Below are 16,986 nucleotides of genomic sequence, written 5' to 3' on the forward strand. Positions count from 1 at the left end.
TTTGCAGGGCTATGGGGAAAGAGCAGGGGTGTGGGACTAATTGGATAGCTCATTCAAAGAGCCCGCATAGGCACGATGGGGCGAATGGCCTCCTTCTATGCTGTAAAATTCTAGGATTTTGTTTTGTGCTAATAGATGGATGTCAACAAATGACGCTGCTGAGATTTTAAAGATGTAACAATAATATGGTTAAAGATATGTTTATTTTGTGCTGGGATGTTTGTCATTCCTCCCTATCCCATAGTTCTCCACTGTCTAACCCATAGTTCACTGTCTAAAATTCATGGCTGGTCGGGAGAGAGTCGTTGGCTTGTTGAAACAGCTGCAACAGGCGTCGTAAGTAACCAAGGCCAAACCAAATAGAATTTACTTTTAAAGGGGATTGGGGATCCGATCTCTCCCTTATTCACGTCGCTGCTGCTAATGGCACGGAGCGGCTTTGATCGTCAGTCCTGGGATCAGCAAGTGGTCGCTGTCCTGTGAGGTTTCCCAGCCAACGACCTGTGGTTCTCGGCAGCGGCAGACGATCCAGGCTCCTATCCCAGTCCGCGATCACGAACACCCCGACCCTGAGCTGCACCCCACATCTGCCTGCTTTGGGCATTATAGTGGATTTCCACCACTGCAGACAAAGATGTCATTGCTCAAGAACACCGGCTTCTGGAAGTTGTAATTTCAATGCGATTGTAGGTCACCCGCACTTGCTGCGTAGACGCTGCAGCCCCTGATATAGAAGAATGCGGAGCCGCACTACTCCTGGCTCAGCACTCAGCTGAGGTCTTACAACTTACTGAAATACACAAATTTAGCCGGTGCCCAGCGAAATCAAATAATGTGTACTGCAAAGGCATCTAATAACTCTGAAAATCGACAGTATCACAGTATTAAACTGTAAATTTTGAATGTTTCATGGATAACAGTGCTTTATTTCAGATACCATTTTTGAAAATTCATGAACGTTTTCGTTTTGTAAGTAATGAAGAGTTCACACACTACAACTGCAGTGATGTGGAGATGCCGGTGATGGACTGGGGTTGACAATTGTAAACAATTTTACAACACCAAGTTATAGTCCAGCAATTTTATTTTAAATTCACAAGCTTTCGGAGACTTCCTCCTTCCTCATTACCTGAGGAAGGAGGAAGTCTCCGAAAGCTTGTGAATTTACAACTGCAGTGCCAGTGCTAAGCAGTTTTACTTAACAATGACCATTCAGTTATAACATAGACATGGGCATAGGCAGGGGGGTGTTCAGGGTGTTCAAACACTACCCCCCATCCTCGCAATTTCTATGATTTTTTCTATCAGACCATTCCTTTTGAAAGTAGGTCCCTTAGATCACTTGGTAGAACACAAACAACTGATGTTCTTCCAGAGCTAATCAGCTCCGCCAGTGAAAACTGATTAGCTAGGCTTGCTTTTTTTAATGTTCACCGGGATATTGTGAATAGTAGCCAAGTTACTGATAAACTAGCGACACATAGCTGCACTTTGACTTTGTGTTTTTGTCCCACTATACTTGTGTTATACAAATAGAAACATTATTACTTCCATTAATCTAACAATTCAAATAAAGCAAATAATAACATTTCTATTTGAACCTTATTGTGAAATTTCTATTTGAAGAATAGACCTTTTGAGGTAGTTTTTTTTGGTCTAGCAAGCTCATATCCTAACAACTGCCTCCCCCCCTCCGAAAAAACCTGCCTAAGCCACTGAATGTAGATGCAGTCTGAATCGACTGAAAATTGGAGTGAAGTGGAGTGAGACTCCTTGGAGGAGAGTCTTGCTCTGCTTCACATTGGAGTTTGGACCTTCACACCCAATTTACACATAACAAGTTTAGTGTTGATGCAAACCTGAAAGTGCTTTACACTAATACTGAACTTGTGTAAATGCTCCCTAAGTCACTGGTATCCTTACACAGTATCTGATACAATTAAATACAGTATGGTTTAAGAACAATTATTAGCAGCAGTTTTTGTAATTTTTTTATACTAGCTGTAGTAGAGAAGTAGTCTGATTTGAATATCTTTTGTTATTTGACTAGATGTCGATGTCCTGCTCACTCTCACACTTACTCACAAGGTAATGCTCTGTTATCATTAAATGATTAATTATTGTGATCCTTGCAGAAGGTGACAATAGAATATGAGTTGGTGGTAAATAATTCTTAATTCTAGTTAAAATTTCTTTCAGCAGTCAAGTAGAAACCTACAGAGCAGTTAAAACGCAGGCAGTTGAGTTCAAGAGTACAAAGTTGTGTAAGTGACTGGATCCATATTTACAAAAGTAAATAGTTACAAGTGTTCTGGTGTAAACCTGACTGAACTGCAAGAGGAGTTTGAAGCTTTAAATTCAATAAAAGTTGTTAAATTTAGGCCTTAGTGTCTCAATCCTGTGGTTTTCTGTGGTAGTGGAACATAAAATTGACCTATAGGTCACAAAGGTGTAAAAGTCATAATCCCTATTATAAAACCTGTGTAAAATTGGATTTAGACATCAAACTTTACAATACTTTAAAGCTTTGAATATATAGTATTATAGTATTACAAGCAGTTTTTTTGTGAATTAATCTCACTGCTTTATGCTGCTGAAATTTAGGAGTCTTATTTAATTTTAAATGGAAAGAAAACTCCATTTATGTTTCAGCACTAACACCTGTTTTTATGAAATCAGATTCAATTGCCTACCTATGTTGTAATTTGAAATTTCTCCATGTATTTAGCAGACAGTGTGATAACATTTGGTATTTAAAATTGACTGATCTCTCCAAAGCAGTTGATGGTTGCTCTCTGTAAGTGGGGAACATCAACTTTGTTGTAACTTTATCTACATACCTGACCAGTCAGTTAGTGTTAGTAACTGTACTGTAGGAACATTCTATGCATTCATCTCAAATTGGTTGAAATCTAGCGGTTTACATTTTTCTGCGGTATTGTGATTGGAAGCTGTGAATGCGATTCAGTGTCGGTGTTTGTGTGTTCCAGCTCCAGGACATGTTACATCCAGAACAACAGACTATGCTTTCGAGGTACAAATATGTCACTTAATGGGCCATGATCTTTCACAACTTAATCATTTGACCAATAATAATGTAAAAAAAATTATAAGAATAAATCACGCATTTTTTCCAAGGCTGACAATCTCTGAGGATGTTGGTTCTATTTCAGATGTCTTGTTCAAGCATCCGATATGGAGAAGGGGTAACAAATGAAGTTGGGATGGTAAGGGTTTGACCTCTAAATATATTTAAAAGCCTTTTTTTTACTTTAATTTCATTCACTAATTTTGCACATCTTTGCAGCAATTCTAGTGGTTCAGTGCATTAAAACATCAACAGACCAGAATAGTTTATGCTCTTGATTCTTTGTTGAGCTAGGAATGGGGTGCAGGCAGGGGAATGAAAGAATATCTTAAACATGGAAGTAAGTCTGTATCTATCCAATGACAACGGCATTGATTTGTCAGACATCTGTTCAGTAAGCACACTGGTGTGATCATCCTAAGCAATGTATAACAAATAAAACAAGCCAAATCTACCAGGATTGTAGAAGTAAACTAAATGGACCTTAGTCTTTTATCAACCAGCAATTCCTATGTTCCTATCAATAGAAAAAAAATCAGTATAGGTTTACTGTAGAGCCCTGGCAAATACACGAGCTGTTCTCTACTAATTGGCTGTTTGGTGTTTGCATGTTTTTCATGTAAAAAAAATTGAAGCTTCTGGTATTTCTATAGGATCTTCAGAATATTGGAGCCAGGAAAGTTTGTGTGATGACTGACAAGAATGTGGCCAACCTTCCTCCTGTTAAGGCTGTCCTGAATTCATTAGTTAAGAATGGAGTGAACTTTCAAGTGTTTGACAAGGTCAGAGTGGAGCCAACAGATTTAAGGTAACCAGCAACTCATTTCAGAGTGTGTTAAAGGAGTGAGGCCTTAATGGTGTTATTGTTGGTGATATCCCTAATATTGCTATTCCACTATTAGCAATCTGGCAATTAAAAATTTCATATACTTTAAAATGAGCACTTTTTTAAGAGAATGACTTCAGTGCTATCCCTTCGGGACAGGCTGAAGAGGCTGCATCTGTGCATTCTTTATCACATGTGGTCAGGCTCCAGAATATAGACATCCCTTCATACAGTGACTGATGTGATGGTCGGGATTCTCTTCCAGGCAATGGAGAATAACAGAAAATGTGGACAGTAGACCTGCTGTTGCCTCACCATCCTGACCAGGATTTCTCTCCCTGGACCCCCACCGGGACCACCGCTGGCCTCTCCTTCCTCACCTGCTGCATGAAAATGGCGGTAGGGGTTCAGGGCCGAGGTCCGCAACGGATTTTTCTTGTGACCACCGCTTCCCAGTGGGAAGGTGGCGGTGGGCCCCAGGAAATGGTGGTACCAGCCCCCATGGAGGACGAGGGGCTTGTTGCGGCCTCCTTTCCTCCGATTCCGCCCTCAGTCTCTGCCAAGACCAAACAAAGCTGCCGCTCCTGCCACTTTAGTTCTGTTGCCCACCCTCTTCTGGTCCAATGGCTAATTCCTTCTTGGCAGCGAGAATCCTGCATTAATAATAAGCCCCAACCCGGGCAAACTGGTTGGAGTTGGGGCAGAATCAGAGGGGTGAGTAGAAGTCCAGCCCCACTGGAACCCTGCCCGAAGAGGATAATCCCAGCCAATAGGCCACTACAGCTGTTCTGGAGAGAGGTACTTGGGGTGTACAACTTTTTTTTAAAAAAGATATTCTCTGGAAGATGAAGGTACATTTTTTTTTCTTAATATTTTTTCAGTTCCTCTCCTGAAGATAGTGATTCACACCAGGGTTCAGTTTCACGTGCACTGGCAATCCTCTGGTAACACACCCAAATTCCCATTGTTCATTGGTAAGCCTTGACAGTGAGTTGGCAAGCTGTTGAAATGTTGTGGGCACATGTGAGCCCAGTCCTGACACCCATGCATGTGCTTTACATTAGCAGTCTCTAAATGGTGATTGGAATGGAAATCCTTGCTGATATTACTTTGTCCTAATCTGAAGATACTGAGGCTGATTATCGTGCCCCTGCTGCTGTCGTGTTGAGATCAGCTAAATCAGCACAGACTAGGGATAAAACTTGGGACCTTTCTGATCTGTAAGGCTCAGTACCATACCTACCAGCACTTACCCATAACTCTCCTGTTTTTAAAAAAGATGTGCTATTTGTTTAATCTTTCAGAGTGTATTACTCTTGACATACAGTTTTGTTTTGAGTTGGTCATTCTGTATTGTTTTTAAACGTTATTAGCTTCAAGGAAGCAATAACATTTGCTAGGCAAGAACAGTTTGATGCCTACGTTGCTGTTGGAGGTGGATCTGTGATGGACACATGTAAAGTGGCTAACCTCTACACCTGCAGTCCTGATGCTGAATTCTTGGACTATGTCAATGCACCAATAGGGAAAGGAAAGCCTGTTACTGTTAGTCTCCGTCCTTTAATAGCAGGTGGGTTCATGCAGAAGATCTTTTCATAATGGAGTTGGTTTGAATTGTGCCATTAATAACTTTCTGTGTGGCATACGAACTGTGACCACAGTCTGCAAATAGATTGTTTTGTTTGGAGGCGGCTCAGTAATATGGCTCACTATAAGTGTAAGGAATCTTACAACACCAGGTTCAGACAGGTCTGAACACCAACGACACCTTTGATTGGTGTGATGGTGTCCCAGCCTAATATAAGATATGCGATTTGAGAACCTCTCATTCACTACTCACCTGACGAAGGAGATAATCTACGAAAGCTTGTGATTTTAAAATAAAATTGTTGGACTATAACCTGGTGTTGTAAGATTCCTTACATTTGTCCACCCCAGTCCATCACCGGCATCTCCAGATCATCACTATAAGTGAGAAGTGTTGATTGGCACTAATTGACTGTATGACTGTACCAAGTGCAATCATTTAAAAATATATATATATATTGATTGATTTAAATATTTGAGAATATTTAGATCATCATAAAAAGACTCGGTTTCTTTATCAGCAAAGTGCCATTTGTTACCGCTGTAAATAACCTATACTTTTGATTAATCATTTATTAGAATGTATAATCTATTATAATTATATAGTTGGTATATTCTTAATTGCCAACATCTGATTTGATTTTTTTTCCTTCATCTCTTAGTGAAACTGCAAAATGTGTAGGTGAGAGCATTCAGATTGTGGACTGAATGGCTGTAGCAAGGGAATTTTGACCAGTTTTCAGAAAGATAATCCACTCACCATTCTGCACTATGTTATCTTCCACAACAACACTAAAGAGCTCGCTGGTGGGATAAATAAGAGTTCACCTTTAACAATTTAAAATAACCATCATAGCTATCGGAAATGAGTCACTCGACCATAGCAGGTGACTTGTTTTTTCCCACTGGCAGAGGTTAGAAAGAGTGGAAATCGGCATTATTTGCACACAGTGGAAATTTAAGTTTTCCTCTCCACCCTCTTCCCTCTCCTCATCTTTCCACTATCCTCTCCACGTCTCTTCTCCTCCACTCCTCCTCTCTGTCCCTGCTTCCCTCCCTCTCCCCAGCTTCTATCCTTCTTCCCCTATCCTTCTCCCTCCTCTCCTCTCCTTTCCCTCTATCCACTCCACTCCCTCTCTTCTCCACTCCCGTCTCTCCTCCCCTTCTATCCACTCCTCTCCCCTACATCTTCCCTTCCACTCCCCCTCCATTCCACTTCTCTCCTTTTTACCCCTCCTAGCCTTTCCTCTCCCCCTGCTCTCCTAAAATGTGCTCTTAGTCTTGACTCCCATGTGCAATGCCTTGGAGATTGACTAGTAATTACAAATTGTCAAAAACGCATCATTCAAAAATGCTCTTTCCATATAATGTAGTAACATAACAGTACCAACACTGCTTCCATTGTAAAATTGGCACTCATCAATGAATGCAAGAGTCATTACTTCACTACACTATTGACTTATAATTGGAAAAAATGTACAAAGTGCTAAAATAAATAAGAAAGAAATGTCATTTATACAGCTCACTTCACAATCTCAGAATGCCCGGAAGCACTTTGCATCCAATGAAGTATTTTTGAAGTGTAGTCACTGTTGTAATACAGGGAAACGCAGCAGCCAATTTGCACACAGCAAGTTCCCACAAATGGTAATAAAATGATGACCTGATAATTTGTTTTAGTGATGTTGGTTGAGGGATAAATATTGGTCAGGACACCGGGAGATCTCCCCTGCTCTTTGAAAAGTGCCATGGGATCTTTTACATCCACCTGAGAGGGCAGACAAGGCCATGGTTTAAGGTCTCATCCGAAAAACAGCACCTCCCTCAGTACTGCACTGAAGCATCAATCTAGGTAATGTTCTCAAGTCTCTGAAGTGGGGCTATAACCTGCAACCTTCTGACTCAGAGGTGAGAGTGCTACCACTGAGCTAAGTCTGATACCTTTAAAGTCAATTTTTATTGCCCATAAAAAAAGTGTTTTTTGGTATTTTTAGCATCAAAAACAGCATAAATAGCAACATGTTGGCCCAGAATTTGCTGTAGCTGCTTTTCTCGTGTTGAGCGCCGTGAGTTTGATTTATTTCCTCATCCTTCAACTCCAATTAATTCTGCGGCGCAAATTGCTGGAAGTCCGAACTGATAATGGCGCAGTGAGGCCAACAGGGCATCTGGGACATTGGTGAACAACGGGACCAATAATCTATCTCCTTAACCAATGAGATTTAAGGATAGAGAAAGAAAGAGAGTGAACGACGGAGAAAGAAATAGCATGAATTAGAGTCAAATTAGATACAGAAAGAGAAATAAAGAGAGGGAAAGAAAGATTGGATTTAGAGAGAAAAAAGAGAAAGAAAGGAAAAGAAAGAAAAAAATTTAAAATTTAAAAAACCTCTAGGAACAATTTACTATCTGCAGGAGTGAAACTCCACAGTTCAATAGGAACATTCAAAGGAACATAAATCCTGTCATTATAGGGTCCTTACATCGTGAAATACCAACCCTAACTTTCTGCGGTGAATTTCATTTGTATTTACGGCGCAAATCCAGCAATTTTTTGAAACTCATGGGGAGATTGAGGGCGAGCTCCCGTTTTTGCAAGGCTAATGGCGGAGTGCTGCAAATCATCCAGCAATTTCTGGCAATTCGCAACTCACGACATATCTCTTCCTCACCACAAATTGCTGGACTTTTTACACACTAATAACGGTGTAAGCCTTTAAGGCGCCGTTATTTTGACAGCAAATTCTGCCCCATTCTGCTTTCACTTTATAAATTGAGAGCTACAGCAATGAAGTGTCTCCATAATCTATGAAAACAGTATAGATTTCTATAAGTAGAAAAGAATTAAGATGTTTGGGAAATCCTTGTAGCCCTTGATAATGCCACTGAAATGTAGCAAAATAGTTATGCCTATTAAATGATCCATCTTGCTTAATCAATTTACAGAAATATACTGAAGGTGCAAATATAACGTGATTCAGACGTGCAGTCTAACTTTTCAAACAGAACACTTACAAGTGGAATCACTTGTTTCCTGACATTGAAAGGGCATTTGGGTTTTGGGATGCGCACGTATTGCGCTAGTCGTTGTCTATCTTGCGTATATACGTCATCACACAAATTGTATGATGATGTCATTAGCATGACATACGCATCTCAGGATCCACTAGAAGCAGGGAGAAGTCCTCGTTTTGAAGGCCAGAATTGGGCAGAAATAGTCTTTTTTACCGATCCATCAACTTGAAATAATTTGGGAATTTTTTGGTGGAAATTGGTAAAAACTGATTGAAAAGGCCTCTAATGATAAATGTCACATATTTCTGGTTAGTGTGGAGTGGATGATTCTGACTTGCAAAATGAGGAGTCTTAACTACTGACATTGAATGTTATACATTTGTACTTTTTGTAGATCGGGCAAAAGAATGTTTTACATGTCATCTATTTGTAATCGTTACAGATTTTGAAATTGAATGTTAAACTATATGGAGAACCAAAAATACAGTTCTTTACTAATCACATTATGTAATTTGTTATTTTAACCAGTTCCCACTACAGCTGGCACTGGAAGTGAGACCACAGGTGTGGCAGTATTTGGTTATGAAGCTATGAAAGCTAAAACAGGTACCTGAATAACTGTGACAATGCAGATTGAAGTGAGTTGGATCTTTCCCATGTTAATGTAGTAAGAGCACTTTTAATCAAAGACTCCTTTGTTTCACTTGATTTTGTTTTCTCTTTGGCTCTAGATGCATCCATGGCCCAGGAGAATGTCAACAATAGCATTCCCTGGATGGAGGGGGTGGGGTGCACTGCAGATGGCCTTCCTATACTGCAAACTCCCAAAGGTTCCAGGGCTTATGTCAGGCTGCAAAATAGGCTTTCCATTAGGGGAGGAGCATGGTGATCTCTCTGCCACAGCAGCAATTGGCATAAAATGGTTTTTGTTGTTTCATAAGGTGCCCTCGTACGTTATCACGAATTTTTAAACTGCAGCTAATTGTTCAACTTCTTCTGCTACCATCTGAGGCCAATATTAAATGAATATGCCATCCTTTAGCCAGGGAAAAGGTCCATAGTGGTTACTGGTGTGGAAAATAGCACAGTAGCATAGGCACTGACTTGGGAGAAGCAAGGAGAGCAACTTCTCTTCCAGTGTTAATATAGGAGATGCGATAAATCCTAAAATTTCAGGCCTGTTGCAGATCCAGATTGGTGACAGCAAGACTCTTCAGCCGATCTGATATCAATGACAGGGAGTTCATTTGGGAGTTTTGCTTCCCCCAATGTATCATTCAAGTTGGTACTTACTGCACTATTGTGCTAAGATGATACCCTTCTAGGGCTGGAGGTTAACACACAGTGTAGACATTTTTATTCCTCTATCCAGATCATGCTGTATCGGATCTCGGTGGCACTTAATTCCGAAATTGGATAAAACTGTAATAGTGCTCCATTCCCAGCACTAACACCTTGGTAAACATGAAACAATCACTGGAGGTGCAAATAAACAAATCAAATAATGTTCACCATAAAGGCTAAATGAACTATTAGTCATTGCTTTTACACAGGATTTTTTTTCTATAGACACCTTTCAATAAGAAGATTACAAAGGCCATGAAAAGCCATGGCTGTTCCAGCATACATCTGCCATTACTTTGGCAGGAAACTAAGCCAGGACTGTTACACTGGGAGCCAACCAACCCCCAGAATTTCTTCTATCGCCAATTGAGGGCTCCGATACCCTCCCAGCCTGATATTTTCACAATGGCAGGCCCCCTAGAGGCACCCCTAGTTGTGCAGGCGCCTGCCACAGGCGGGGAATGAGGTAACCTCTCCCTGATCCCAGAAAGCCCAGCAGCAGAGGTTCCTTTTGGATGCAATCCTGGTGTAAATTCAGGGCCCACGGACTTTCAGGACTATTATGCTTGGGTTTTTTCATGGTGCGGGTAACTATTATTGTATTTGTTCCTAGTTCTTATTACAGAGGGGCTGGAAATTGCTCTGAGTGGTGAACTAGCAGTAGTCATTAGATTTAAATTCACCCACTAAGTTACCGCGTTCTTTTTGGCGGCAATTTCCTTGAACTGCGACTTCAAATAACATCAGCGTTCTTTCCCGGGCTGTGTATTACAATAATTACAATAATGTCCCTATATCAATATTGACAAGAGCAGCATCAATGCTAGTTTTTTCACCAAATATGTCACAAAGTCAAAGGGACAGATTTTTTTTTAACAATAAAACTGGATAGTTTTGTTTTGGTACTGTCTGCTAATTGTACATTTTAGGTATTGCCAGCAAGGTTCTGAAACCAGTCCTCGGATTAGTGGATCCTTTGCACACACTGCACATGCCTGAACGAGTGGCAGCTTATAGTGGATTTGATGTACTTTGGTAAGTATCTTTATCAGGTTAAACATTTATGAAACAAACCTGTCTCATGGCCATGAATTTCCTTGGAGCTTCTGTAACTTCATTGGAAGTGTGGTGGAAATCCTGTTTTCCGTCATACTTCTGGCAAATTTACTTTAGGAGTAGCTCTAAGGAAATTCCCTGCCAATGTTGCAAAAGTTGAAATAATGGAAGGAATAATGTCCCTTGTGGAAATTTAACTATATCTGTCATTATTTAACATAGTTAGATATTTTTCTTAACTTGATTAGTTCTGCTTTTTCCCTCATATTTTGACAGACTTATTTGAAAAGTACACATAGGGCCAGAAATTGTTCCGAGCGGTGAACCAGCAGATTTAAATTCACCCACTAAGTTACTGCATTCTTTTTGGTGGCGACTTCCTTGAATTGCGATTTCAAATAACATGAGCCTTCTTTCCCGGGCTGTGTGAGGGCTGAAAGGCTCGCTCAGCCCCTCAATCAATCAGCTTGAAGTGAGCCACACTGTGAGAACTAGGAAATGCAGTTCATTCACAAACAGTGCAGATTAAAAACCCGGATGGGCCCGATAAGGTATAAAATGACATAGAGAAAATGAAATAAAGAGAGGATAAGATTAAAAGACTGAGATAAAAGAGACAGAAGTAAAAAGTTTTTTAAAAATTAAAAAATTTTAATTTAAAAAATGTTTTTAAATGTCCAAAAACTATTAAACTCAGGAGCAATGAGACTTCACATTTTTAAAAGTTAATTTTTAGTGCTCGAGAGGTTGTTTGGCAGTCATTAAGACTTACCACGCTATTAATACTTAGCTTAGAATTAAAAAACTGAGCGTACCTGTATCGTGGCGAGATTAGTTCGTTTCCAGCTGGGCAGGAGTGCAAGTTGGTGCTGGTCCATTGATTGAATTTTCCACATGCCCATTTGTGGCATGAATTTTTTTTTTAGTTTCAAAAAGTTCCCTTTCTGTGGGCAGGTGGTCTGAGAGTCACCTGTGTGCTGTTGACTGGTCCCAGGTCATTCGGAAAACTCGCACTTGATAAAAGTTACATTTAACCTGTTCTTCGGATTTCACTGACCGAGGAAACCAGATATAAAGCCCTATTCACTATACATACACTTAATCGAAGTATAGGAACTGTGTTGATAAAACTTCAGACCATTGGAACTGGTATCTAAAGTGCTTACAGTAGGGTTTTATGTTGTATGTATTTTTGGTAAGTGACATGAGGAGAATTTATTATTTTAAATGTTTTCTTTTTCACTTACACTTTGAAGAGCTTTACTGGTATTTTCATTCATACTTCCTAGTATAATTTTCTTCTATGTAACTGAAATGATCTAATTATCGATCTGACAAACTTCATATCTATCTCCAACACTCCAAATGCATTGTTATTAGATACTGGATTATATTTGCTAAATCCAACACTACAATTGGCATGGGCTAGCTTCTGGCTCTGGATCACTGTCCGGTAATCCCTACTAGAAAGTGTGCATGTATGGACATCAGGTGAACACAGGACTGGCCTTGGCTGTGATACCCCCACCTCACCCCTTGCCAATACTCTAGACTCATATACAAAACTGTCAACTTGATGAAGTATTAAAAGGTCAGCAGTGTCTGTGGAATGTCTGCAGGAGATAAAATTAGCAAATAAATATAAAATTTGCTACATCTGTCATCAGAGAACTCAGCTCATCTTTTGTATGTAATTGTGTCATAGTGGTTATATTATAGTGGTCAACTTGTTTTGTTTTCTCTTAACTAGATATAATTCCATGGTACCGAATATAAAAAATTTTCTTAGTACAACGATGTCTCCTCGGAGACATTTTCTTTGTACTTGCTATCCTCAGCCAAATCTTCTTGAGATCATCCTGGAAGCAAGGACAACCCAAGGCTCCTTTCTCCATGATGAACAATCTGCTCAAATCCTTTTCACTTGCCTCCTCCTTTCTCATCTCTATACCAAGTGCAAAGAGCTTATGGATTTCTCATGTCTAAGATCCGTGCAACTACCACTGTCACTACCTCCCCTTGCTTTCTCCCCACTCTCGCCATTCATGACTTCCCCAGTCTCCCATTCACTCTACCACTGATCACCTATCACTCTACAGTTTATTTCCCATCCACCATCTCCCTCTCCAAGCTCATCTTTTCAATAAGAACCACTTCCTGCTCCCACAGTCCCCGCCCCACTGAACTCCTGATCACAACTATTCCTCTTGACCCTCGTACTTGCTGATATTGTTACCTTTGCTCAGGCACTGCTCATCTTCTTTTGGAAACTGCAATCATCACCTCCTCCTCAAAAAGACCAACCTTGATCCATCCATCCCCTCCAACTACCACCCCACCTCTACTCTCCCTTTTCTCTCTATGGTCCACAAACGTGTCATCACCTCTCAGCTCTGTGCCCCATTCCCTAAATTTCCTGTTCAGATCCCTTCATTCTGGCTTCCATTCTTCTCACAGCACCATATCCACCGTGACCAAAGCTATGAATAACATCCTATATGACTGCAGTGAATTATCCCTCCTTGTTCTCGACCTCTTTGTAATATTTTATTCAGTTAACCATACCAACCTCTTCTATCGCCTTTCTTCCATTGGTACTGAACTCTGTGTGCCATTCTTATCTGTACCAATGTGGCCAATGCATTTCCAGCAATGGCTTTTCTTTCCGCCCCCCACAAAGTCACTTCTAATTCCCCAAATGATCTATTCTTGGCCCCCTCATCTTCCTCAGCCTTCCTTTCTGGAATTCCCCTTCCGATTCCCCACTTCTCTCGCTACCTTTTAAAATTTTTCTCAAACCCTCCTTTTTAATCAAGTTTCCACATTTCTCCTAACTATCCCACTATGGCTTGATACCTGTTCCTCTAAAGAAAGACATTGCATTTATGTAGTACCTTTCATGACCTCAGGACACCCCAAAGTGCTTCACAGCCAATGCAGTACTTCTGAAGTGCAGTCACTGTTGTAATATAGGCAAATGCAGCAGCAAGTTGCTACAATCAGCAATGAAATAAATGACCAGGTAATTTGTTTTACTGTTGGTTGAGGGATATATGTTGGCTAGGACACTGGGGGAACACCCATGCTCTTCGTTGCTTGTATTCAATAGTTGAGGGGTCAAGAACAAGGGACCATAAATACAAGATTAAATGTGAGATATTTCGAACAGAGAGCAGGAGAAACTTCGTCACACAGAGAGTCGTGAGGTTGTAGAATTCACTTCCAGGGTTGGTGGTTGAGGCAGAAACAATATCAAAATTCAAGAATAGATTGGAAAGGTGAATGAACGAAAAGACATTGAAGGGATATGGGAGCATGGTGGGTAAATGTGATTAGAACTATTTGCTCGCACAGAGGGTAAATGCTGACATGGACTAGTTGGGCCGAATGGCTTCTGTGATGTAACTTCTATGCACGTCTATGAATAGGGCCATGGCATCTTTTATGTCTACCTGAGAGAGCAGCTTAATGTCTCGTCCAAAAGACATCACCGCTTCAGTACTCCACTGAATTGTCAACCTAGATGATGTGCTGAAGTGCTGAAGTTCTGAAGTTGAGTTTGAGCCCACAGCCTTCTAACTCAGAGGCAAGAAGGCTGCCACCTAGCCGAGGATGACACCCTTTTATCTATATATATTTTTCTTCTCCCCTCTGGATTGTGCCTTGAGATGTTTTGTACAGAGCAAATAAATGGGGAAGGGGACTGGAGTAATGCTGGAACTACTGGAGGTAGTTGTCTTCGCTAAGGAGTGTGAGAAGCTGAGCTTTGGAGTTGCTGCTAGGAGGGAGGAAGTGGGAGCACAGGCTGAGAGGAAGCTAGCCAGGTCCCTAGGAACAGAGAGCAGAGGTGAGCCAAATTCCCACCCCATTGAGCTTATACTGCATGGCTGTTGCAGAGAAGGAGGGACAGTGAGATTAGCAGGCCAAGGTCATCAAGGGAGTACCAGTGGAACAAGGTTTCTGAGGATAAGCCAGGAACAAGGCATAAGAGCAGCCGCCCTAAAATAAATCTGGTAAGTCCCCACCCACATGTCACATGGTTCTCATCGACCAATCACATTGCTGGATGGCACATGGCTTGCAAACCAATCAAATTGCTGGCAGAGTAACAGAGCCTTGGATACAAAATTCAAGAGAGCAATCAGATCCCGAGAAGATGACACAAAGTCAACGAAACAATCAGATGGCTAAAAGAAAATCTGAACTCATTGTTTTTAATAATATTCAAACTTTTTTAGGTTTAAAAAGTACAGTTTAAAGTTCTTCACTGTATTCCACACAGGAAAGATGCTTAAAGTTCCTCACTCTATTTCTTTTTGCCTACAGCCATGCACTGGAGTCTTACACAGCTCTTCCTTACAACTTACGATCACCATGCCCACCAAACCCAATCAATCGTCCAGCTTATCAAGGGAGCAACCCTATTAGCGATGTATGGTCCAAGCATGCCCTGAGGATTGTGGCCAAGTATTTTAAACGGTAATGCAATGCCTAGCAAAGTCTAACCGCTCTGCTATTAAAGCTGTAGTCCTCCGTAATTCAGTGATTTTGTTTGTGTACAGGGAGGAGCACTGCTTGGGAAGAAATTACTCAAGATGTCAAATTTAAATTTTTGAAAAAGAAAATGTTTTCCAGAAAAGAATTGGGATTCATGATGATGTTTGTTCACATTGCTGATTCAATATTAGTCCCTGGCTGTTGCTAACCACAAAGGCAAACAGCAGAGGTCAGCACAGTAATTACAGAAACAAGCTCTCACTAACCTGAACCTCTGTTAGAAAAAAATATTTTAAAAATCCATTACGGGAGCACAATTCATTTTATTATTCGGAGTTCCTTAGCTCGTACAATATGTAGGAAAAATGAGGTGCTGCAACTTTAAATATAACCAGAACTTAATCTAGTCTAAGTTTACTTGTTAGTGTTCGGTTTGCCTGTGCAGCTAACTTGTATTCCTCTCTGAGTTTCTCTTCTGGTTTATTATGTAGTGTACATGGTTAAAGTTTTAAAAAGTCACGGTTAAAGTTCAAAAGAAAATGGCATGTTTATTACACTTTGTGTAAATGCCACAGGACTGAATTTAGGAACAATTCTTTTGTTTGTGGAGTACAATTTTAGCTCAGATATGTCACTTGACACTACACATTCAATTCACACCAAGAGGGAAAAATAGCCCACGGTGAAGACCTCCATTGGTTCATGATCAGTCTACATGTCGAGCAGTTGAGATGGGGAGGGGAGGGTGACCAATCCAACCTCAAACAGAAGCTCTAACATTTCTTAGTTTGTCCATTACAAGGAGGGAGAGAGGGGCAGGAAGTGTTGGTATAGTGAACCTTTGATTTTTTTGAACCTTGTACCTGCTGATCACAAGACAGCATTGACAGCAGTCTTAGAGAAGTGTGTAACCTAGCATGCCATAGCAGAAGGAGCTGCATGATGGTGAGTGACCTGCAAGAGAAGAGAAAAGGGCAATCTACAGAGAAGGTGATATTAGGCCGGTATATTATAACAGTCTGTTGAAAGTATTTGGTTGACAATAACAGTAAAAAACACTGACAGCTTTCTCCCTCTCCACTCACATCCCACTTCCTCCTCCCAACCCGACTTCCTTCTGTGTTTGCCCTGGAAAAAACTCTCCCCAAGTCACTTACAACTGCACTTTCAAATTCCCAACTGTCTAGCCGTTGGCCCTCCATTCACCACAACATTTCTGCAGCTACTGATTTGCTCAATCACACTCTCACCTTCACCTTTGATGCCTTTGTCCCCATTAAAACCATTCCCCTCTCTCACCCTGGTACGGCCCCCATCTCCGCTGCCTTAAGTCCAAGGGACGCAGACTTGAACATTTATGGCAGGCAACTGGTTTAGCCATTCATTGCCAGATCTAGCTGAGCACATAAAGCACTATCGGGTCCTGCTCTCTGCCAAAACTGCTCACTATTCCAGAATCATCCTGGAATGCAATGATAACCCCCGGTTTCTCTTCACTACAAACTGTCTTCTTAAACCCCTCTCCCCTGCCCCCTCCACCCTCACCTCCAACAACAAGTGCGAGGAGCTCATG

General features: G+C 40.9%; 1 protein-coding gene across 1 annotated transcript in view; it reads left to right on the forward strand.

Moving 5' to 3' along the window:
• The first annotated feature begins 263 nt into the window (after window positions 1–263).
• Window positions 264–16,986, forward strand: part of adhfe1 (alcohol dehydrogenase iron containing 1) — a 38,908-nt gene continuing 22,185 nt past the window's right edge. The window contains exons 1-9 of the mRNA XM_067980231.1: window positions 264–336; window positions 2,051–2,088; window positions 2,991–3,034; window positions 3,174–3,227; window positions 3,742–3,896; window positions 5,288–5,484; window positions 9,045–9,122; window positions 10,790–10,895; window positions 15,243–15,395. Of these exons, the coding sequence (XP_067836332.1) occupies window positions 284–336; window positions 2,051–2,088; window positions 2,991–3,034; window positions 3,174–3,227; window positions 3,742–3,896; window positions 5,288–5,484; window positions 9,045–9,122; window positions 10,790–10,895; window positions 15,243–15,395 (878 nt within the window). The 5' untranslated portion in view covers window positions 264–283. The remainder of the gene's footprint in view (window positions 337–2,050; window positions 2,089–2,990; window positions 3,035–3,173; window positions 3,228–3,741; window positions 3,897–5,287; window positions 5,485–9,044; window positions 9,123–10,789; window positions 10,896–15,242; window positions 15,396–16,986) is intronic.

Source organism: Heptranchias perlo, chromosome 3 (genome assembly GCF_035084215.1).
Source record: "Heptranchias perlo isolate sHepPer1 chromosome 3, sHepPer1.hap1, whole genome shotgun sequence".
Taxonomy (NCBI): Eukaryota; Metazoa; Chordata; class Chondrichthyes; order Hexanchiformes; family Hexanchidae; genus Heptranchias; species Heptranchias perlo.